This window comes from Lactuca virosa, chromosome 5 (assembly GCF_052849685.1).
Source record: "Lactuca virosa cultivar CGN04683 chromosome 5, Lactuca_virosa_CGN04683_v6, whole genome shotgun sequence".
Taxonomy (NCBI): Eukaryota; Viridiplantae; Streptophyta; class Magnoliopsida; order Asterales; family Asteraceae; genus Lactuca; species Lactuca virosa.
In genome coordinates, this window is record NC_136430.1 from 172,599,792 (window position 1) to 172,624,900 (window position 25,109).

The 25,109-nt window shown below is 35.5% G+C and overlaps 2 protein-coding genes across 5 annotated transcripts; one reads left to right on the plus strand and one right to left on the minus strand.

The window, feature by feature from the left end:
• Window positions 1-9,968: 9,968 nt before the first annotated feature.
• On the plus strand, window positions 9,969-18,010 carry LOC145116924 (ISWI chromatin-remodeling complex ATPase CHR11-like). Of its 4 annotated transcripts, none has more exons than XM_079053219.1 (25): window positions 9,969-10,292; window positions 11,181-11,312; window positions 11,414-11,526; window positions 11,622-11,725; window positions 11,955-12,052; window positions 12,147-12,326; window positions 12,409-12,630; window positions 12,711-12,845; window positions 13,077-13,359; window positions 13,549-13,622; window positions 13,726-13,946; window positions 14,022-14,109; window positions 14,187-14,280; window positions 14,368-14,556; window positions 14,639-14,670; window positions 14,758-14,834; window positions 14,923-15,012; window positions 15,353-15,425; window positions 15,697-15,751; window positions 15,829-15,890; window positions 15,970-16,135; window positions 16,417-16,595; window positions 16,697-16,912; window positions 17,549-17,650; window positions 17,784-18,010. In XM_079053219.1, exons 1-25 carry the CDS (start codon window positions 10,089-10,091, stop codon window positions 17,799-17,801), a joined length of 3,207 nt encoding a protein of 1,068 aa, XP_078909345.1. In that variant the 5' UTR covers window positions 9,969-10,088; the 3' UTR covers window positions 17,802-18,010. The 4 variants fall into 4 exon arrangements, with proteins under 4 accessions (XP_078909345.1, XP_078909346.1, XP_078909347.1 ...); XM_079053220.1 differs by having other exon boundaries at window positions 15,832-15,890; XM_079053221.1 differs by having other exon boundaries at window positions 15,700-15,751.
• An 861-nt stretch (window positions 18,011-18,871) lies between these two features.
• LOC145116061 (serine/threonine-protein kinase PBL27-like) lies at window positions 18,872-22,266 on the minus strand. Its single transcript, XM_079052426.1, has 5 exons — window positions 21,868-22,266; window positions 21,266-21,459; window positions 20,765-20,954; window positions 20,256-20,638; window positions 18,872-19,284 (listed from the first exon to the last, which is right to left on the minus strand). Exons 1-5 carry the CDS (start codon window positions 21,968-21,970, stop codon window positions 19,078-19,080), a joined length of 1,077 nt encoding a protein of 358 aa, XP_078908552.1. The 5' UTR covers window positions 21,971-22,266; the 3' UTR covers window positions 18,872-19,077.
• Between the last annotated feature and the right edge of the window lie 2,843 nt (window positions 22,267-25,109).

Here is a 25,109-nt window from a genome sequence, read left to right on the forward strand (position 1 = left end):
ACTAAATAGACTTAGAATGTTTGCTTTAGTCTAGTGTGCAACTCTTATTTGAGTCCAATCGTTTTCATGCGAAATCTTTTATTCGATTGATTATTTAGTTTTGCAGTGTATACGACTGTGTATTTACAAGACGACACGTCAGAACAGGTGGAGACTCCATGTGATTTAGAGTAGCTGAGTGAATGTGATCCAGGCTGATCTAGGAAAATAAAGCGAATGCCAGTATAGATTGGGTATGATATAATTGCTTGTTAGACAGGGTGCTTAAATGTTGCATGCTTTGTGCTAGGAGAACTCTATCACTACTAGAATATATGTCTTTAATGACACATGGACCACGACACACAGTGATTTATGATATGCAAAAGTGTGTGTCCTAAAAATAATGTCATCTCTCCCAAAATTTGAAGGATTTAGCACACACATTTTTACGTGTCCTAAAATTAGTGTCGCAAAAAACCGAGGGCGGCCATGATAAAACGTGTGTCATGTACATCATGTTGTTTTATATTTTTTTTAACAAAACGCGTGTCTATGAATTCTTCATCACAAAATCGGACTATAGGGCTGTAACATCCATACATTTTCATAAAATTTCATAAAATTTTAAACTTTCCAAAACAACCATTTTCTATAGAATTGTTTACAAAAACCGTTGTTCCCAAAACATTATTTAAAAATCAGAATCGCTTTCAACATAGTTTTCAAAACATTCACATTATTAGTGTTTCCCTCAAATCATAAGTGCAAAACGCGAGGATGTGTACGGTCACGTCTTCACCTTGCCACGATCCACTGAAGTACGTGAAACCATAAACCAAAACTGTAAGCACGAAGCTTAGTGAGTTCCCCCAAAGTACCAACACCCAACCTGATAATGTGATGCCCGTGTTTCTAGGCTAGGCATTAATGTTGATATAATAGTATAGGTTAACATTTGTGACTCATTTTGAACAAATGAAAAGTAATTATGTGAATTCTATGTGTTTTATGTGTTTTATACTTAATTACTAGGAGTTAATTAATTAAGAATAAAAATGAGCGTCGAAAATAAATATTAGATAAAGTCGATATCTATTAAGAAAGTTGTAATGGTCGTGACAAGGATTACAGATATATAAAAGAATGTCGAAATCCGAGTTATAACGAAGAAGTTATGACATGTCGAAGTTTCACGACAAAACCGGCACGGTGCCGAATGTCGTAAAAAGTTAGTTTTTTGATAAACTACTTTTTAGCCTTAGTGATCTAAACGAAACTCGTAGTGTTCGTTAAACCGAGAGTAGGTATAAAAAGAACGCCCAAATCTGACTTCGTATGATGAAGTTATGATTTTTCGAAGTTTCAGCTTAGCAGTAGACAGCTAAAAACTCGAATTTTAGATCAAGTGATTTTTAGCCGACACAACCTAAATGAGAATCGATTATCTCGTAAATAGTAGCACAACGGTAAAAAGTCTGACGAAAACGGACGTCGGATGAAGAAGTTATGAATTTTTAACGAATTTCCTGTCCTGGTCTATTAAAAATAATAATATAAAAATTAAAGTCAAAATTAATCGACGAAGTCTAAACGGAAGTTGTAGAGCGTAATTTTACCTACACGTGCATATAATGAACGTCAAAAGCGGAGCTCGTATGCGAAAGTTATGGATTTTAGAAGTTTTGGCGCGAAAATAAAGAAAAATCCCGAAATCCGAGGAAAATCGCATGGACCTTAGCCGGCCACGTCACCTCGCACGCGATGATGCCCGGTGTCCGACGCGCGTCGCCCTCTCCGCGCATCCGAGGTGCGGTCCTCTCCTGGTCCGACGCGTGGCCTTGCGCTGGCGCCTTCCGAGCTCCGCCTCGTGCCCCTCTCGTCTACGAGCCACCTGCCTTCCCCGTGTCAGCATGCGAACCGAGCCATGTGCTCCCCTTCGGCCGAGGCTCTCCCCTATAAATAGTGACTGCGAGCCTTCTCGGATAAATTTAGGAAATTCTCATTTTTCACCACTTTTTCAATATTTTAGCCATTTCCACTTCCCCCGAAGCCCCGGTATCGATTATAACCCCCGGAATACATCCCGAAGTGCCCGAAGGCCCGGAAAATTTATCTTTTCGGTTTCGAAGCCCGAACCCTCGCAGAGCCCGGTTTCTCAATAAAACTCCCGGTTTTATTAAAAACAATCGTTTTAGGAAACGAATTGTTGCCCGATTTTCATAAATCAAGTGAGTGTGTAGTTACTTTCACCTTACACATAGATATGAAGTATTTTATATAAAATACGTGTTGTGTGAATATATATATTGTTTGTTTATTTGAGATGGGTGTTGAAGGAATGATTTATACAGGTTTTTAATTAATTTAAACTGTATATGTATTTTTATCTACGAAAAATGTTGGGTAAAACATGGGTAGATGAAATAGTGGGTGTGATGAAAGGTGAGTTGGATAAAGGAGATTATCAGTAATATTGATCATGAGTTGAGGGTGAGTGGTGAAATTTGAGAGAATCACTTACCCAAAATGTTGGCCCCCGTCATTCAGCAGAGTATGGATGATAACCATGGACTATTCTAGACGGTCAGTGGAACACTAGCAGGCCCGCAACCTGTAGGTGTATGAACTATATGTTCATTTGTTGTACTCTAAAAACCCATTGACATGTATTGCAGGGGCGTTCCTGTAAATAATACTGTCGATAAATAAGAGCTATGGACTTAGCACATGTTGAATAAACCTTGGCAGCTATGGACTTAGTGCCCGTTGTATAAACCCCGGTGACGATGTGACTTCGTGTCTATTCCTTAGGATGAATCCTTAGGAAGGAGTGATAGTTGATTCTTAGGGTAAACCCTTAAGAAATAAATAAGATAATGGGGTTGGGGTAATTCGGTTGATTGATTAATGTTTAAACATATTAAATTATGTATTGTGGGTTAAAAACCCTATATGCTCACCAGGCTTCCAAGCCTGACCCACTCAGCTGTTTATATTACAGGTAGAGGACCCCGAGCATAGTCGGATGATGATGATGAGTGATTTTTGGATTATTGGTCAGTAGTTATAAATAACTGTTGTAAGGCTTATAATGTCTTGTTTATGCTTTTGATCTGTATCGGAACATGACATCCCGAGGTTTTAATATAAAAGGAAATTATATATTTCTTAAAGAAAGGTTTTGACAAACTTTTATCATGTATTGTTTTGGGGACCAATTCCGCAACATCTTTTAAAAAGATTTCTCTGATTTTATTTTAAAAAGCATAAATTAAATCGGTCTTTTCTGGCCGAGAAATTAGGGGAGTCACAGATAACATATACAAATAACATCATACTATGGGTCCAATCAATCATCGAGTTGGAATACCCCAGGCCCCTCAACCATCAGTTTGGAATGCCAACATACTATAGGTCCAACCAACCATCGGGTTGGAATACCCCAGGCCCCTCAACCATCGGGTTGGAATGCCAACATACTATGGGTCCAATCAGCCATCTGGTTGGAATACCCCAGGCCCCTCAACCATCGAGTTGGAACGTACTACGGGCCCAATCAACCATCGGGTTGGAATACCCCAGGCCCCTCAACCATCGGTTTGGAATGCAGTATACTATGAGTCCAATCAACCATCGGGTTGGAATACCACAGGCCCCTTAACCATCGGGTTGGAATGCCAATATACTATGGGTCCAATCAACCATCAGGTTGGAATACCCCAGACCCTTCAACCATCGGGTTGGAATGCCAATATACTATGGATCCAATCAACCATCTGGTTGGAATACCCCAGGCCCCTCAACCATCGGGTCGGAATTCCCCGACCTGTTAGCTTACGCACAAAGCAGTAAAGCCTCAGCCACCAATCTCACATATGCACATAATACAGATAACCATACTACTAACCAACTAGAAAACAAATAAACAGATCTTACATATCTCTAAGCATAACATCATCTTATCTACCAGGATACTGATCTAACAGATCGCTATAACATAAAAAGAACAAACGAGATAACAATCCAATGGGCCGACATTGGTGCCTTCGACCCATAAGTATAGTGAGGAAGACTCACCTCGAATGCAGAAACTCCCCAAAAGAAATCCCTAGTTGTTGCCCTGCCGGTTTCCCGAGCTATCAAAACCAACAACACACCCGATCAGCAATTGGGTTCCACGCTATAGTCCATAATCCTTACTTGGGGTAAATGTGACATCCCCAATTTCACGGCCAGAAAATACTGATTTTGTTTATGCTTTATAAAAATCAGAGTACTTCTTTTAATAAAAATGTTGCAGATTTTGTTCCCAGAAAAACATGATAAATATATTATCAAAGTATTTACGAAGAAATGTATTTTATTCATATTAAAACATTTGGGATGTCATCGTCAATATAGACCATAAGCATAAACAAACCTTACATTTATTTACACTAGTGATCTACATCTCCTTTAATCTCTCAGTGTAAAGTAGCTTCGTATCGACACCTGTGATACAAATAAGTTTGAGTGGGTCAGGTTGGGAAACCTGGTGAGTACATAGGGTTTTCAACCCACAATAATATAATTATTATATTTAATCATCAAACAATCAATCCAATTACCCATCCCCATTATCTTATTTATTCTTAAGGATCTACCCTAAGAATCATCTAACCTTCATTTATTCATTCCTAAGGATTGACCTAAGGAATAGGCACGAAGTCCATCGCTGCCAAGGTTTATATCAAATAAGGCAACCATCAGGGTGACAACACTGCTTTCCTTAACAATTTATGTCAAATAAGCAAACATCGGGGTGACAACACTGCTTTCCTCAACAATTTATGTCAAATAAGTAAACATCGGGGTGACAACATTGCTTTCCTCAACAATTTATGTCAAATAGGCATGAAGTCACATCGTCGCCAGGGTTTATACAACAGGCACTAAGTCCTTAGCTGCCAACGTTTATCTTATAGGCACTAAGTCCACAGCTGCCAATGTTTATCTAATAGGCACTAAGTCCATAGCTGCCAACGTTTAGCTAATAGGCACTAAGTCCATAGCTGCCAGGGTTCTTAAATCACAACTGGTGAACACATAGTTCAAAAATACCTAATCCATACTACCAGATCTTAAAATAACCTCTCTACCTGATCCATACTCCCGGATCTGGTATGTATGATCCATACTCCCGGATCAATAACTAATAACTATGTCTATACTCTGCTAGATGACTATATCATCTTAAACATCGAGACCTCTCATCAATTTTTATTTCATCACACATCATCTAATTCATTTACCCATGTTTTACCCAACATATTTGTAGATATAAAATACATATACAATTTAAATCAATTAGAACATGTATAAAATGGTTCATCCATCATATATAGCAAGTATACAGATAATATGCACACATAGCACGTAATTTATATAAAATACTTCATATCTATGTGTAAGATGAAAATAATATGCACTCAACTTAGTAGTGTGAGTTGATAGAATCTAACTAGAAACGGTAAGAGGTTCGTGATCGTCGGGCTCGGGAAGCGAAAACGACTTCAGCAAACGAGAGAGAAAGAAAGGAATCGATGTAAGAAGAACAAGGGTTGAACTTGCTATTTATAGGGTGTTCTGGGCCCATTCACGTCGTAAACATGATAGGTTCACGTTGTGAACCTCCATGAGTCATCCCATAGCCTTAGCGCGTGTTTTCTAGCCTCGATTAGTGTCTTTGACTAGTTTCACATTGTGAACTTCATGTTCACGTCGTGACTTAAGGCAGATAGGGTTTCAGCCACGTGTCATGCTCTCAACAGCTGCATCTTCGGAAGGCCATAACTTTTGCATACGAGCTCCATTTTTGACGTTCTTTATATCCACACAAAGGTGGAGACGTACTCTACAACTTTCATTTAGAACCCTAAGGCTAAAAAGTACTCTATCATAAACTCACTTTTTACGATTCCCGGTGTCGTGCCGGTTTTGTCGCGAAACTTCGACATGTTATAACTTCTTCGTTATAACTCAGATTTCAGCGTTCTTTATTAGTACGGAAACCTTGTGACATATACTAAAACTTAGTTAATATTATTTATTCTAAATAATCCTCTACTAAAAAAGTTATTTTTGACGCTTATCGTTTCTAAATTGACTAGCCCGAATCTGCGGGTGTTACAATTATCTCCCCCTTAGGATGATTACGTCCCGAAATCATCAACAAAACATGGCTTGTATAATGACTCCATGAATTATCTCTTCATCCTAGGTAATAACCGTAACTTCTATGTTCCTTCGAATAAGTATCTAACTCTTAGACTTCTTGACTGCAGGCGGTGCACAATCTTGCATTTACTCCTCGTACTATGTTGGACTTTCAATTGTAACCTTCGAGTTACAAAATAAATCCTTATTGAGGACTCCTTATTTTTAGAATAAGTACTTTCCTTCATTTATTGTAACAGACCGATGGGTCATGTTCTAATGACCTCTCATCGTATAATGCAATGCTTAGACTCATGTCTCTTAGAGTCAAATTCCAGAACAGACTATACCTTCCTTCACATAAACACATTCTAGCATGTAGCACTTCTAGCTACAAGTTTCTTACTTGAACAATGGTTGCGATACTTCTATTGATCGCTTCGATTCTCTTTCACTTCAATCTTCTGGCTTAAGTCGGATACTACATCGATCTTGGTTCTCTAAACCACGTAACATACTTGTCTTAGTCGGAATCGATTTGATATGACCACTAGGGTCAGAATATCATTCATCTTCTTAGTCATTTACCGAAACGATGGTAACGACATACTTGAATAAAACATAAACAATTACTAGCTCCTTGGTAACCTTGTGACTTTCCCCGATCCAAGTGCGAGTCCTGTGCTTCTGGTAGTATATGCATCTACTACCTTTCACACCTACTCATACTCATCCCAAGTATTGTCTCACAGTCCCCAAGTCCTAAAATCACAAAACAATTTAACACATACGAGTGTGTCCAAATAATCATAAAATTTTCCTAGACTCTACTAGGACTTCTTCCATGCGTATCTTCAACATAATTGTGCTTCAACTCGGTTGGTGATAGAAATTTCAGACCATGGGATAACTTTATGGATTATACCAAAAATCCTTTCTTTCTGCCAATCGAAAGTGTACTTCTACCGTACTAGACGTATTATTTATTAGACGCATTCTAAAGGCAAGATACTTCTCTTACGATATCTTCTGATAGGTATCATTCACTATCGTAAGCCATCTATTTTCTCAGTCTATCATGGTTCTTATCACTTCCTGAACTTCTGCCATTGTGATAGGTTCGGGTGCAGGCGCAACGACCGATGCATGACCCATCACATTCTTCAGCTCAGGTTGGCGTCTTCCTCGGACATTTCCTAGTATGTCTTCACCATGCCGTTTTGTACACCCAAGCAGGCGAGAATTTAAGATAGGAAAGATTTTATATACGATAGACGTATAAATCTCCCTGTCACACCGAAAAGTTATATGCCTGTTCTAATACCGTAATCAAACGTTTAGAAATCTGAACACATAAAATATTCAGATCCGGTCGGCAACAGACCATAGATCCGAACAAATAATGGCATATAAGGCATCTTTATAGCTATACCATAAAACATTTAACACATAAAACATTTTAAGCATCTTTCCTAAAATAAACTAGTGCTCATGTCTAAAATATAGCAGACCCTCATCTCACAATCATCGCTTAGCATTCTCAGTTTAAGTCTAGAAATTTCCTACAAATTCCTAGTTCGCTTAAACTAATGCTCTGATACCAACTATGACATCCTAAATTTCACGGCCATAAAAGACCGATTTTGTTTATGCTTTATAAAAACCAGAGTACTTCTTTTAATAAAAATGTTGCAGAATTTATTCCCAGAAAAACATGATAAATATATTATCAAAGCATTTACGAAGAAATGTATTTTATTCATATTAAAACATTTGGGATGTCATCGTCAATATAGACCATAAGCATAAACAAACCTTACATTTATTTACACTAGTGATTTACATCTCCTTTAATCTCTCTGTGTAAAGTAGCTTCGTATCGACACCTGTGATACAAATAAGTTTGAGTGGGTCAGGCTGGGAAACCTGGTGTGTACATAGAGTTTTCAACCCACAATAATATAATTATTATATTTAATCATCAAACAATCAATCCAATTACCCATCCCCATTATCTTATTTATTCTTAAGGATCTACCCTAAGAAGCCCCTCCTCCCCATCCCCCCCTTTGGTCCTTCCGGATATTGAAATGACTATAATACCCTTTGGGGTATTTATTTCCCATTTTCTTTCATTTTTAGAAAAATCCAATACTTAATTTTTTTTAACAATTAATAAAATAAGAAGCCCCTCCTCCCCATCCCCCCCCCCCTCTCTCTCTCTCGTTTAGTGGACACAAAACTAGAAAATCATGGTAGCTGCCAAGCTTGCAACTATAATTTGATCCATAAAAATCAGATGTTGTATCAATTTTTTATAACCATCGATCTCCGCTCTATACAAAACAATCAAGAAAAAAAAACCAGATTTTGTGCTACAAATCGCTTGATTCAACACACACAATTATGAAAATGATGTAGAAAATCATATGAACCAGATGTAGAAAATAAACAATGAGAAAAAATGCTTAAGACCATATGAACCTCAACATAAACTCAACGAGTTTGCTTCAAAAACTCTAAATCAGTATCGAAAACCAAGAACAAGTTTCTTTAATCTCTGACTCAAGTTTCTTTGAACACGGTCATGAGTGTCTGAGAAGGGTTTTCACCGTTTTTCGGTAATTTACATAAGGCTTGATCGAAATTTGGTGTAAATTTCTAGATGGGGGTCGGAGATGGAAACATGGCGTGTGAGCGATTTTTTTTCTCATCTCACCAAAAACTCTCCCTAATCTGATGTATGTTGCAGGTGTGCGATGGTAACTAACAATTGAAGGTCTAATTTTGGTGGTGAGAGTGTGAGTTGAAGAATATGGGAATGAGAAGTTGAATTGTTTCTTGAGGTTTTTCAGATCGACAACAAAGATTTTGGGTTTTCTGATCGACGACGGTGAAGGTGCTTTGGGTAGCTGACGACGCCAATGAAAGAGAGATGCTTCAGATTTGGTGACAAAGAGGGATGTTCTTGAGTGGCAGAAAAATCTAGGTGGAGATGGAGGTGGCAGACGGTGGTGGTGATGGACGGTGATTAGAGTCGATGGTTATGGGGTATGTGTTTTGAAGAACAAACCCAAAAGATGTTATTGAGAATATGTTTTTGAGAAGATGTTCTTCAGGTCTCGAGTGTTTATCAAACACACACACACACACACACACACACACACAGAGAGAGAGAGAGAGAGAGAGAGAGAGAGAGAGAGAGAGAGAGAGAGAGAGAGAGAGAGAGAGAGAGAGAGAGAGAGAGAGAGAGAGAGAGTATTAGATTTTAAAAAATGAAAGAAAAAACTGAAAAATAAATACCCCAAGGGTATTACAATCATTTTAATATTCGGAGAGACCAAACATGCAACGAAGCTAGCTCGAAAGGACAACCAATCCAAAAAATCGGGATTTGGACAAAAAAACCCAGTTTTGCCTAACTAATTTAGCTCTATGTTTTAACTAACTAATATACTAAAGATTCTCATAGAATTGGAAAAAAAAACAAAATGATCTTGAAATGTTGATTTTTCTTCTAAAATAAATACCAAATCACACTTTTACAAACAATTCAATTTCGTGAATTAAATTATTCTACCCAACCTTAACAAATATAATCAAATCCGACCCGTTTCCCACATATTCACCCTAAAAAAACCCCGACCCATTTCTCACAATTTACAATTTTACATCACAATATCCCACTCATGAAAAGCGGGAAAGAAGCCAATTACATGTTCAACCGGCGGGAATTTTCCCACACTCCAAATAAGCAAAAATTGGGTCTATAAATATCAATATCCCAGAAATGCCCATCTTTTGTGTTTTCTCTCTCTTCGCAACTCATTAAGTCGGCCATTTGCCCCTTTTTTTCTTTCTACCTCCCACCAGATTTACACAACTGAGAAGGAAAACCCTCGAAGATCTCCATGACAAGACGCTCCAAATCGAAGGACTCCACGGAGGAATCTCTGTCTAATTCATCAGAGGAGGAGCAGGTCAATGACCAGGAAGAAGAAGATGAGGAGGAACTGGAAGCCGTTGCACGACCTGTTGATTCTGATGAAGATGAAAACGCCACACCCGCGGTTGACGCCACCGTTGAGGAGCAAGACGATGAGGAAGAAGACGAGGTTTGTTTTTTTGGATATTGTGCTTTTAGAATGATTTTTGCCGCTTTGGTTACGTTTGATTATGCATGTTTGGGATATGAAACATTTTTTGGTGTTTTATGATACATTTTGGTGCGATTTGCCTGGCTTAGGGTTTTGTGCTGCGGGATTTGTTTGCTTTTAGTATGATCCTCTGGTGTGTTAGGGAGTGTGGTATTTAGGGTTTTGGTTCGTTTTTTATCTGTAGCTGCTGCTTATTCATGCATTTTCTTCGAAAAAGAGAGCATACTGATTTGTCGATAGTCTTGCTTCCAGATGCCGTATTCCAATAATTTTTTTCAGTATGCTTAGCCTCTCACCGTATATTTTGATTTTTTGTTATTGGCGTTTTTGTTTAAAATGATGGTTTTTTTTTGATATGTGGAGCTTGACATTTTTTGATAACTTCTTCTTGCCATTTGAATGCCGGCAGCAGTGAACTGAACAACAGCAGGCTGGACTGGAAGATGATTGGAAATAAAAATTGCAATTTGCAAGAGAACGCAACTTGAAATATATAAAAAACTATATTAATATCCGCAACAAACTATAAAGATTAATTTGCTGGTGATAAAATGAATCCAAACGTCTCAACTAGGGCTGAATCACAATACACTAATTATAAACTTTTTAGGAAGCTGTACTAGCGATTTGGTTTGATTTTATTGCTTTAATATGCTTGATGGAATCAAGTTATACATAATGATAGTCGGGATTTGTATGTATAATTCATCCAGCCTTACTGTATTCATGCAATTGTTATGATTCTAAGTAGCTCTTTTCAAAGGATGTATGAAACTAAAGGTATAATGTGATGAATCAGTGTTGTTTCTATGAGTTTATATAACATGATTTTAACATTACTTGCAGGATGGCAATGATGAGGCCAACAATGAAATTAGTCATCGTGAAAAGGCAAGGTTAAAAGAGATGCAAAGGTTGAAGAGACAAAAGATACAAGACATACTTGATCAACAAAATGCTACTGTTGAGGCTGACATGGTGCGTGATACAGAAAAACATACTGCCAAATTTATACCTTTTCTTTTATGTTCATTAAAATCAATTAAGATGGTATCGTTATTGTTATTGAACTATGACAGAATAGCAAGGGAAAGGGAAGATTGAAGTTCTTACTGCAGCAAACAGAACTATTTGCTCATTTTGCCAAAAGTGATGCATCTGCTTCTCAGAAAAAGGGAAAGGGAAAGGAAAGGTAAGAACTTTACCGATTTGGTAATTTTGAAACCTCATAATTAACATTCATGAAGCATATTTGATGTTTATTTATTTGCTCTTTTTTGTTCTTAGGGGTCGTCATGCTTCAAAGTTGACTGAAGAAGAAGAGGATGAAGAATATCTCAAAGAGGAAGAAGCTGGAGCAGGACATACACGTTTGTTGGTGCAGCCCTCTTGTAAGATTCCCCCTTTTTTCCTCTTCTGACTGGTGTCATTAGATTTAAGATTGAATCTGTGAAACAATTCAATAACCACTCTTTTTCTACTTTGTTTAGATTACTGGGTATGATTTGTTACATTGTCTTGAAAGCAAATTGAGAAAACTTAACAAAGCAAATTGAGAAAACTTTTGACTTTGAAGTGGTTTCTGAATTTTGACTTTGGGTAATGTTAAAATTTTAACAGGCATAACAGGGAAGATGAGAGATTATCAACTTGCTGGGTTAAATTGGATGATAAGACTATATGAGAATGGTATAAATGGAATTCTTGCAGATGAGATGGTATGTTAATGATCTTTATCCTTATCATCACTTCAAAATTCACTCAACTCACTTGATAATGATTAACGAATATGCTTTTTTATTGTTATTTCAGGGACTTGGAAAAACTCTACAAACCATCTCGTTACTTGGTTATTTGCATGAATTTAGAGGAATAACTGGACCCCACATGGTTGTGGCTCCTAAGTCTACACTTGGTAACTGGATGAATGAAATTAAACGGTTTTGCCCAATATTGCGTGCTGTAAAGTTTCTTGGTAATCCAGACGAAAGGGTATGCTTTTAAATTTTGATTTTAGTTATTTTAAAACTAGTTTTTATAAACTTGCAAACTTAATAACTCCTGATGTTTACAGAAATACATACGTGAAGAGCTACTTGTTGCTGGAAAGTTTGATGTATGTGTCACCAGTTTTGAAATGGCTATTAAAGAGAAGACTACCTTACGTCGATTTAGCTGGCGTTATATCATAATTGATGAAGCTCATAGAATTAAGAATGAGAATTCTCTTCTTTCAAAGACCATGAGGATTTACAATACCAATTATCGTCTCCTTATCACTGGCACACCACTTCAGGTTTAAAGCTTTTGCATTTTCCTTACTTCTGTATGTTTGGATTTTTATGTTGATCAATGATTTTTGGGATGTTTACACAGAACAACCTTCATGAGCTTTGGGCACTGCTGAACTTTTTGCTACCTGAGATTTTTAGTTCTGCTGAAACCTTTGATGAGTGGTTTCAAATTTCTGGTGAAAATGATCAGGAAGAGGTTGTTCAACAGCTTCACAAGGTATGTTGGTGCTTGATAAGAAAAAAAAGCTTGAAAGCACATTTATTTATATGTACAATGCGATAATAAGAAAAAGAAAATGAAAATACATTGCTATGAATATATATAAAATGTTAGTAAGCTGCTATAATAGACAAATAGTTGAAAGTGCATTGCTGTTTATTGCATCAAGTTTTCAATATTATCATTCTTTAATGTGTCTTATTAATTTTCTGCTATCTCTGTGTTTAGGTGCTAAGACCTTTTCTTCTAAGAAGATTGAAGTCAGATGTTGAGAAAGGTTTACCTCCTAAAAAAGAAACCATTCTCAAGGTTGGAATGTCTCAAATGCAAAAACAGTATTACAAGGCCTTACTGCAGAAAGATCTTGAGGTTGTGAATGCTGGAGGTGAGAGAAAGCGCCTGTTGAATATTGCAATGCAGCTCAGAAAATGCTGCAACCATCCATATCTGTTTCAAGGAGCTGAACCTGGTCCTCCTTATACTACTGGTGACCATCTTGTAACAAATGCAGGTGAACCCCTCAACTTCTTTCCTGTATCTAAAATGGTCCCTCCTAGTTTGGATATGATCAAGTATTATAATTTTTATGCTGTATTTTGAAGAAATGGAATCACTTGCATATAACCCTTTTGGTAAAATTGAAGAGTCTTATTATACTATACCTGATGCTCACCATATGTATTTGGTGTTATAATCACAGGAAAAATGGTGCTTCTAGACAAGTTGCTTCCAAAATTGAAGGAACGTGATTCAAGGGTGTTGATCTTCTCACAGGTTCATACTTTTAACATTTATATTTCTTATGCAGCATGAAAGTATTGGTTTAGTCAAGTATATTTGTTACTATATTAATAGAATTTGTGGTGTACTATAATAGATGACAAGGCTGCTGGACATTCTAGAAGATTACTTGATGTTTCGTGGATATTTATACTGTCGTATTGATGGAAATACTGGTGGTGAAGATCGTGATGCTTCCATTGATGCTTTTAATAAGCCAGGAAGTGAAAAGTTTGTGTTTTTATTATCAACAAGAGCTGGAGGCCTTGGTATCAATCTTGCCACTGCAGATATTGTCATTTTGTATGACAGTGACTGGTAAGTAAGACATGGTTTTTTCTTTATAAAAAAATTGGTGGTTTTGTTTAATTGAATATAAATTTAATTTTGCAGGAATCCACAAGTGGATTTGCAAGCTCAGGATCGTGCTCATAGAATTGGGCAGAAGAAAGAAGTTCAAGTGTTCCGATTTTGCACTGAGGTTCCTTTAGCTTCTTTCCTTTCCATTTGATTAATAGCTGAAATGATTGTTTGCTAATTTTAATCGACTATAAACAGTACACTATAGAGGAGAAAGTCATTGAAAGAGCTTATAAAAAGCTTGCACTTGATGCTTTGGTTATTCAACAAGGACGTTTAGCAGAGCAAAAGAGTAAGCATTTCATCTAAAAAAACATTCTTCCAAACAAATTCTCCTTCTCATATCATGTGGGTGTTTTACATTTCTCTTTTTTGGCAGCTGTAAACAAAGATGAGCTGCTACAAATGGTTAGGTTTGGTGCTGAAATGGTATTCAGTTCAAAGGATAGCACAATCACAGATGAAGATATTGACAGAATCATTGCTAAGGGAGAAGAGGCAACTGCTGAACTTGATGCCAAGATGAAAAAGTTCACAGAAGATGCAATCAAGTTCAAAATGGACGACAGTATGTACATTTAATAATTATGCATCTTCCTTCATTATTACTCACTTTACTTTACTAAGTTTTTAACTGATTTCATATGCAGCTGCTGATTTGTATGATTTTGATGATGACAAGGTATTCCATTGTTTACTTCTTTTGTGATTATCTTTTATTACTGTGTGGCTTTCTTATCATAACTTATTTGTATTTTAATTTATGAAGGATGAGAACAAGGTTGACTTTAAGAAGATTGTGAGTGATAATTGGGTTGAGCCTCCAAAAAGAGAGCGGAAGCGCAAGTAATTATGATTTTTTTGACTTCTGATTTATTATAATTAATGATCATGTAATCTATCTGTTGCTGAATATTGTTGTTATTCTTTTCAGCTACTCAGAATCAGAATACTTCAAACAAACAATGCGCCAAAGTGGTCCTGCAAGGCCAAAGGAGCCTAGGATTCCTCGCATGCCACAGTTGTAAGTTCTTTACATCTTACTTAGGTTTTTTTTTTCTGTTACAATCTTGAACTTTCAGAGTTTTTTTAAGCCATTGTTCTATGAAAAATCTACCCAAGTATAGCCTTTTACTTTTAGTTTGTGCTTATTTGGACATTGTACTTTCAAAAATTGTTTTGTATTTGGATGACATTTCTATAATGGGTAGGTTTTATAAAGTCTAAGGCTGTAATGAGAAGTGAAATTATGATTCCTTAATGAACAAATAATGAAAGTTTGTTGCTGTTTCTTGGATCTAACATTTTTTTTATAGGATTTGTTTTGGAACTTAACAATCATTTCAAAAATCTGTTTAATGCAGGCATGACTTCCAGTTCTTTAACACTCAGAGGCTAAGTGAGCTCTATGAGAAAGAAGTGCGGTATCTCATGGTGGTATTGACTTTACCCCTTGAACTCTTGTATATCTTTCATTAGACTGCTTTGTCAACATGAGAAGGGTTTTGCACAGATGAGAATTAAAGATCAAGTCCTGCATTACCTGTTTTCATCTTTTTTGAATGGAAAACTTGCAATTTTGTCCTATTTACAAAGTCCAATGCATGCATGCCAAAGACGATACAAATTTTGCTGATGAAGATGAGAAGGACATTTATGTCTTTTCTACTCGCCCTTGATTCACTTTTTTTGTTTCTTGAAATTTTAGCAGGCACAGCAGAAGAATCAAGTGAAAGACTCCATAGAAGTTGATGAGCCAGAAGGTACAAGAGAAGCTAATCTTCTGTGTTTGTTTTATTTTCACTACTTTATTAAAAGAATATTAATTATGTTAATTCAGTAGAGGTGGGAGATCCTTTGACTGCTGAAGAGCAAGAAGAAAAAGAGAAACTACTGGAAGAAGTATGCCTTGATTTTTATATTTTCCACTGTTCCATATTATGATTATTATACTTATTAATATTATTACTGTTGATCCCAGGGATTCTCGACATGGAGTAGGAGAGATTTCAATACTTTTATCAGGGCTTGTGAGAAGTATGGTAGGAGTGATGTGGGTAGTATTGCTTCTGAAATGGAAGGCAAATCAGAAGAGGAAGTTGAAAGATATGCTGCAGTGTTCAAAGAAAGATACAAGGAACTGAATGGTAAATGCCACACACACACTCTCTCTCTCTCTCTCTCTATAACGCTTGCCTGCTTATTGAATTTGGAAAATTTTGATTTATTTCAGTAATTGTTTTTTTTTTGATGAAATTTAACAAAATTCTAAACAGTTACCATTGTCCTAACTTATCAAAGGGTAATCAAATAATGGGTTAGATGCTACAATGTTGTAGTAGGATGCTACTTCATATATTAATATTTGAGTTATTTCACTAGCTATTAAATGGCTAATAATATAATGGCATGATATTGTTTTTAACAGATTATGATCGAATTATTAAGAATATTGAAAGAGGGGAGGCTAGAATTTCTCGTAAAGATGAAATAATGAAAGCAATCGGAAAGAAATTAGACCGTTACAAAAACCCATGGCTGGAGCTCAAAATCCAATACGGTCAGAACAAAGGCAAGCTCTACAATGAAGAATGTGATCGATTCATGGTAAGAAAAAACACTAGGATGCCATTTATATTTTATAATACACAAACAAAAGTAGATTGCTATGTTGGTTATTAATCTCAACAAATTTTGAATTTTTACAGATTTGCATGGTTCACAAACTTGGGTATGGAAACTGGGACGAGTTGAAGGCTGCATTTAGAACATCACCTTTGTTCAGATTTGATTGGTTTGTTAAGTCAAGAACAACTCAAGAGCTTGCAAGGAGATGTGATACTCTCATTCGATTGGTGGAGAGGGAAAATCAAGAGTATGATGAGAGAGAGAGACAGGCTCGTAAAGAAAAAAAACTTTCCAAGGTTTGACATCTTTAACAAATGTTAAATTACATTTTTGGTCCCCGAATCAATATACCTGTTTTTTTTTCCTTGTTTGATAATTGATATCCTTGTAATGTTTTTCGTCCCTGTTCCAAATGACTTTTTAGTCCCCGAGTATATAACTGAGTTTTGCAATTTTGTTCCCAAATTATAAAAATGCAAGTAAATTACGTTTTTGGTCCCTAGGTGTAGCTGATTTTTGCAATTTTGGTCTCAGAAAGTTTTCTTTTGCAAATTTGTTTTTTTTTTTTTTTTTGTTTCCAAGAAAATGACTTTTTAGGATCAAAACTGAAAAAGTAAGCTAAACTTGAGGACCAAAGTTGTAATCAACTCCATAAGTTTTTACTGGAACAATAACCAAAAATGTATTTTATTCTAAACATATTTGAGAAAAATGAATAAATTTGTAGGTGAGGGCATAATAGGAAAACTTTTTTTCCAGACCTTTTCTATTAAGTAGTTTGTTTTATAGCAAGTTAAGAAGGAACATGAATACATAAATACTTTTATTTAATTAAGTTAAAAAGAAATGACATTTGTTGTGTTTTTAATCTTTTATTTTGTTGCCTACTATTTTTTAAATTGATAAGTTGTGGAACTTTGATTAATTTATAGAACTCAACTCCATCAAAGCGGGCCATAGCAAGGCAAACAGAGAGTCCACCTTCTACTATAAAGAAGCGAAAGCAATCATCAATGGATGACTATGTTAACTCGGTATTGCCCCTAAACTACCTATACACACAAAAAATGTTTTTTTTTTTTTTTTTTTTTTATCATACTTGCTAAAATGCAAATAAAAACACAGTTTCTTATAAAATTTGATGTGTAGTGAATGGTGATTTTGCAGGGAAAGAAGGGCAAATGAAAGTGAGGTGCTTACTAATATTTTGATTTTTGAGACATTGGAGGCATTGATGTAGTCGTAATAGTAATAGTAGAATGACTGTATGTATATGAATCGGCATTTATAATAGCCATTGCCATTTGTCTCTATTCTCTTAGTTATGTGTCTGAATTCCAAATAGTGTTTCTGGATGTTTGACTTCTATATCAACCAACTATCTCTAATCATCATATGATAACCTATCCCCTCCCTCTTTTATTTCTTTCTTTTGTCAATTTTGAAGTTGATGTTACTGTCTATACAATTTCAACAAAAATTAGCCTTAAGATTGTACCTAAAGATTCTATAGAAGTTGGAAGTAATTGGAAAAAAAAACAATTCCAACGAAAAGTGTGTTTGAAAAATCAATTGGAATGGATTTGTATCGAATTAAATTTCTTTAAGATAAACCCAAAGAATGTAAATTCTATACCTTATCTACTATAAAAAAAACCAGACTAATCCTGGAAACTACATAAAACTATATCCCCGGTGGTTTTTTAAATAAAACATTTTTTTAATAAAAACAAACTTTTAGTGGCTAAAATATAAGAAACTTTTTCTAATGAAATAAGTTAAAAATAAATTTTATAGAATTTGGTTTTTAAATAATGAACAATTGTCATAATCCTTTTGTTTGTGTTATTTACTTAAGCAATTTAATTTTATTAAAACTTTTTATTTATAAAAGAATTATAGATAATTTTTTTTTGGTACATGGTGATTACTAGTTATTTTTATAAAATAAGAATAATAATGTCTATAAAGAGCAGTTTAGTCTTTTTGTAAATTTTACATTCCAATTGCTTTAATAAACTTGTAAACCATTACTTGTCAACCAAACACATTACATATTCAATATTTTTTTAGATTCCAATTTCTCTTAAAAGTTCAATTTCGTTACCAAACATTAGTGAACCAAATTTCTCTAATTTTTTGATTTCAGCAATTGTATGCGGCTATTTATTATTATTATTTTGTGGAGAAGGGTATTGTCGGTTTTTAAACTTTGGCTCTGTTACATGTTCTAATCAGTTAACCATATGATCAAATAAAGAAACACAACATGTCATAATATTAAAGAATTAAGAATTCACCCCTTCAATACCGCTTTACATTTTCCTAACTTTCCGTAATAATTCGTTTTGTTCTCCATTAAGTCAAAAAAATATATAGCTTACAACCTTACATGCCCTGTTAAGTACATTAAGTCAAACCCACAACCCACAACCCACAATCTTTGTTTCTGTTTTGACATTTAGGCATTAGGGTCGTAAGTTGATGAAGCTAGATATGTTAAAGCAGCCACAACAGAACGAATGTCAGGCCTTGCAGCAATCCCTTCCTGAATACACATTGCTGCAACAACAAGCGCTTCTTTAAGTCTTTCATGTGGATATCGCCCTTCCAACAATGGATCCGCCATTTCCGGGTACTTTTTCCTATCCTTCAAAAGTGGCCATGCCTACAAATTGTACCATAAATTCAAATCCAAAAACACTGATATGACATGACAACCTTATACTGTGTTTGACATGTAATAGGACAAAAATTGCGATTTTTATCATCCCATCCAAAATGATGGGACAAAGACTCGCTTTCGATCTTTTTGCTTGTGCAAAAGACAAAAGACAAGAATGCCCATTCTCATTATTGAAAATAGTCCTAGAAAATTTGTCTAGTCAGGTCTAAAAATGTCAATAAATGGAAATTGTCCTTTATGATCATCAACTATGATGTTACATATCAACAATTTAAACAAATGGAACACACCATGACTATTTCTTTTTGTCTTAATGGACTTAATCACGTCATGGTTTTTTGCAGAAACTTTATGTGTCTTTCCTTTTGACTTAATACGAAAAGAACAACCTAACATAGAAAGTCATGAAAATGAAGCTTTCTCCATTCAGTCCAAAAAAATTACAACTTTACCCTTGTTTATTTTTTCCTTCCATTTTCTAAAATATCTTTTACACATTATTTATCCAAACAACATTTTATCCCCCAGAAAAAAAGAAATAGGGCCTTACCCAATAAACCCAATAAACAAGATGGTGTTCATCATGAGCTTAAACGGAAATTAAGTAGCACGTATGTAATAAAAGAAAGTGAGGGGCAATTTGGTAATTCTCCTAATTAGGTAACATAAATAGAAGTTTGGGGTGAGTCGGTCATTATCTTGGAGCGTATTCAGTGAGTATTCACTTTGGGAAAGACCTTGACCTCTCCAATGTCAAGAATATGAATCCCACCGAGTGTATCATTTTTACTAAATGCAAAAAGCATTAAGAAAGTCAAAGAAATAGCTTTTTCCAATTAAGTACTAACTATTTACAAATTTTCCCTTCTTTATTTTTCCTAGCTTTCATTCTCTCAAATCCCTCTTAAAATACTACTCAACGGAAAAAAAAAGAAACATGGACATGGACTTACCCAATAAACAAGACACTGTTCTTCATAAGGTCTGGCGTAGTCAATGGCTTTTCGACCAGTGATGAGTTCAAGAAAAGTGAGTCCAAAACTATACACATCTGAATCAAAGATTATTGGACCTTCAGGGGCACAATGGGTATATGTGCCATCTACCCTAAAAGAAGGGCAGGAGGTTATATTGTCAAATGGAGTGTGTTTTCCAAGCTTAAAATTTGACAATTTTGGGTGGTATCCTTCATCAAGAACAATGTTAGATGGTTTTAGGTCTCTGTATACAACAGGAGGGTTTGATGTTTTGTGAAGATATTCCAAACCCTTGGCTACACCAACTGCAATCTTCATCCTTGTGTTCCAATCTAATGGTTTTTGATCTGGCAAAAGATCTGCAAATACACATTTGTAAGGTGTTATTTCTTTTTGACTTAATTGATTTAGGAGATGTTTGAAAAAACTGCTGAATGATTTCAACCTCTTAATGGTTAAGTGAAGGTAGGGTTCAAAAGGCTCACCATGTAAATGATCTTTGAGTGATCCCAAAGGCACAAACTCGTGAACAAGGAGAAGGTGGTCTCCATGTGCACAATAACCAATCAAGTTTACAAGATTTGTATGACGAAAAAGGCTAAGCTTAATAACCTCTTTAAAAAACTCTATGATTCCTTGATCACAGTTTCGATGACGATGCTGCACTGAAACCACCTACAAACAAATTCATCTCGAAACCTTTGTGAAAAAAAAAAGAAAAAAAAAAAACATTCTGTAGATTACGATTTTGGCAAATTATACAGTCAATTTATGTTTATTGTGTTAGAAATATATAGATCTTATACAAGGATTTGATCGTGTAAGTATTATGATATAAGATCGTGTAAGTATTATGGTTTTTACACTTAAAAACTTAAAAATTGCTAAATAATAATACTTACACGATCAAATTCTTGTATAAGATTCTGTTTTATGTGATTTATATTGAATGATATAATGAACTTGAGATCTTTGAGTGTAATTACCTGTCCGCTTCTTTCCAAACGACCTTTGTAAACACACCCGAAATCACCTTCTCCCATAAAACTCTCTATACAAAAATTCTTAGTTGCAGTAGCAAGCTCACGAAAACTAAATTGTACAACACCATGTGCTGTTTGTCTATCTTTTGTGACTGTTATGCCCTTATGATCCAGATTATCACCAAATTTAAATTCATCTACACAAAGCTAAGAAAAGGTGTCAGTTTTGACAACTATGTCATTTAAAACCCCAACATCCACGCAAGCCCATATAAACAAGCGCAAATACAGAAAATCATAACGGATTTTAACAATTTTATCGATTTAGCAACGTAATATTTGTGCTATCTGATATCAAAATGGTAGTACAGTGGCTTGATTGAAAAGAAACTAAATCCCCATAAACAATTAGCCATTTTCATAAGGCTAACAACAAGAAGTAGCAGGTTTGATGCCCAAATTGTACATACAAAGGATTCAAAATCTTGTAAGTTGTAAATACTCAATATAAAAAATCAGAGAACCAATCAAAATCATCATCATTGAAAAATTGAGGATGCTTATAACTAAAAAAAGACACTAACAAGAGAAAAAGTGTTTGTTACCAGAAATAAGTATGCTGGGATGATGAGGGTATGAACACTTTTTCCAATAATCATTCTTTGGCAATTGCTTCATTTCTTGGTTTGATGAAAAACACCCACCCATATCAAAATCAAAACTTTTTGGCAGATTATAGTTTATGGGTTAATTACTTAATTGTAACAATGTAATCGATCACTGGTTCAAGAACAAGAACAGTAGTACTCTTCGACTGAGGGAATAAAGATATCAACTTTGTTCTCTCTTTCTTTCTACGATTCTCAAAAAAGAGATGTTAACCCATGGCAAATTATGGTTTAACAATCAGTTCGAGAACAAAGAATCGAAAAAGAGGAAGAAAAAGGATTAGAAGCACAAAGAATCACCAAATCGAAGAATCTGTCAAAGTAATATAGGAAAACAGCAAGATAAAGTATGAGAAAAGTAAATTCAATTCGTAAAAGATTCTACGTCCATTCCTAATTTTTTTTAGACGTTGTATTGGTTTTAAAACAACTTTTGATTTCTAACCTTTTTTTTTTTTAGGTAAAAAAGGAACAAAAAATGAAAAATATTATTAAATTTTTTTTTATATAGATGGAAAAGTTGGGTTTTCAAAAGTCACAAATTCTATATTTTTGTAACTTTTGAGACTTTTTAACTGAAAAGTTAGCTTTTATCCTAAAATCAAATACAAACACATTTAAAAAAATTTTCTTTTGAAAAAAGTCACCGATAAAAAAGTCTTTTTACAAAAAAGCCTTTTAATCTTAAAAAATAATCCCAAACACCCCCTAAGCCTTTTAACAGCGACTAACGACTAATGAACCCCACCGGAAACTAGAACCAAAACCGTCCACATTGAGTCAATAACCCCCGACTGATGGTGATAAAGGTAGCAATCTGATCACTGATATTCTCTTCCTTCCACTTCTCCTTCTTGATCCCCTCGATTTATGCCTCCCTTATCATCTCCATAAGTGCTGAAATGATGGTCATCCTCAAACATAGGCCACAAATAGGAGTACTAACTGCCTTGCGACTCAAGGCACTGATGACCACATTGGCTGTAACATCCCAAAATTCATGACCAAAAATTTCATTTTTAAACGAGTTATTATAAAACCAACAGTATAAAAACATTTATAATAACATCCCATGTCAAAACCCAAAGTGTCAATAATCAAAACATGTTATCATAAAACAATATCAGAGTGTAATCCCAAAGATCTCATGTGCGGAAAACATAGTGTGACGCGCTGAGATCGTCGACTCCTTTCCTTTGAAAACGAAGTACATGAAACCAAAACTGAAAACCATAAGCACGAAGCTTAGTGAGTCCCCCATCATACCACATACCAAACAATAACATACTTCCTAGCATATCTGGGTGCTGGCCTACCCCTTCGGTCTCTTTCAACCGGTATCCGAAGACTATTTCATCCCCTACTACTACCACATAATATCCTAGCATATACATACAACTCTCCTACTGCCTAGCATATCTGGGTGTTGGCCTACCCCTTCGGTTCTTTCGACCGGTACCGGGTTCTATCCTACCCCTCCTACCACTATCATATAATATCATAGCATACTAGCACATAAAGCATAACAGATAGTGACACACCAGATAATTATCACAAAGACAATCATCTCTACTATAACTCTTACTAGTGGGCCGACATTGGTGCCTTCGAACCACTTCTACTGGAAGGTAACTCACCTCATGCTGCTGAACTTCACTGCAAGAGATCCTTAGCCGTTGTCCTGGAAACTCTTCGAGCTATCAATACCAAAATATCACCCAATTAGCAATCGAGTTCTATATAACGTGAAAGACCCACACTTTCATATTTCTGAAAGACCCAAACTTTCATACTTGACAATTGTTACTCCAAAACATGCTACATGCATATTCATAAAAACAATATTTTACATTGATAATTTGATTACAAAAGACTGGATACAAATCGACTAAGTTTTAGTATATTACATAACTACCCACGATATTTAAGCTTTTATACATACATGATCCCTAAATACAAAAGTAATATTATAACTATTCTAAACCTTCCAACAGTATACGGCTATACTGTTTACTTATCTCCTGCAACTGTTAAACATTGAGAGGGGTAAGCGGTGACGCTTAGTGAGTTCAATAATAGATACAATATAACGTTATGCCATATACATATCAATACGACAGAAGCAGAGAGGTATAAAGAACAACAAAGGCAGATGAGTATCATATAACATGCTTTCCATATCAACGAATAATCTGATTCAAAGATATACAATCAATAAGACTTTTGCCCATATGGCATGAAAAAATAACCAATTTCTGAATAAACATTTTGGCTAGCAAATTATAGGCTTTCAGCCATGCCTAGCCTTCTGCCAATGCCATAATGGTAGAAGTCATTCTCTTACGAGACATGCTCCACACGGCCAGAGGCTACATACCTGTACCCAAGTGATGCTTATGTCATACACTTCGAGTCAAAGGTATAGCTCCGTTAGCATTCCGTTAGTATACAAATCATGCTTTACATAGCCAAAGGTATAAAACCAAAATAACATAGGAAAACACATTGAACATATAACACATAACATACAATTGTTCCTATATATTGAACTCACTGTGAAATAACCGAGGATTAAATGATAATTTGGGCAGCACTACGGCTCTAAATATGACTTTTTGTGACGAAACCGGGAATTTTAGTTGAAAAACCGGGCCTTACTCGGGCAGAGTTTCGACTTGAAAATATGATTTTCTCGGGAACGTCGGGACTTGCTTTGGATGTCGGGGATGATAGCGGGACTTCGGGGGTTAAAAGTGGGCTAAAGGAGTGTTTTAGAGTGAGAGAAATGAGAAAAATGTAACCAAAATGCGGATGCCTTCGCATCTATTTATAGGGTGAAAATTTGAGATTCACCTCGTGAACCAAGTATGTTCACCTCGTGAGGTTCACCTCGTGAACCAAGTATGTTCACCTCGTGAATTCGATCCTGATCATCTCCTAGGCTTGCCGTGTATCTTCTAGGCTCGAAAGGTGTCATGCAATGAATTCACCTCGTGAATTTTAATGTTCACCTCGTGAAGGTCTCGAAGCTTGTGCCCCGAACTTCAAAAATCCATATCTTTTGCATACGAGCTCCGTTTTTGACGTTCTTTATATCTACGCGTAGGTGAGATTATGATCTACATCTTTCATTTAGAATCCACCGGCTAACTTTGAATTCAAATTTTTATTATATTTTT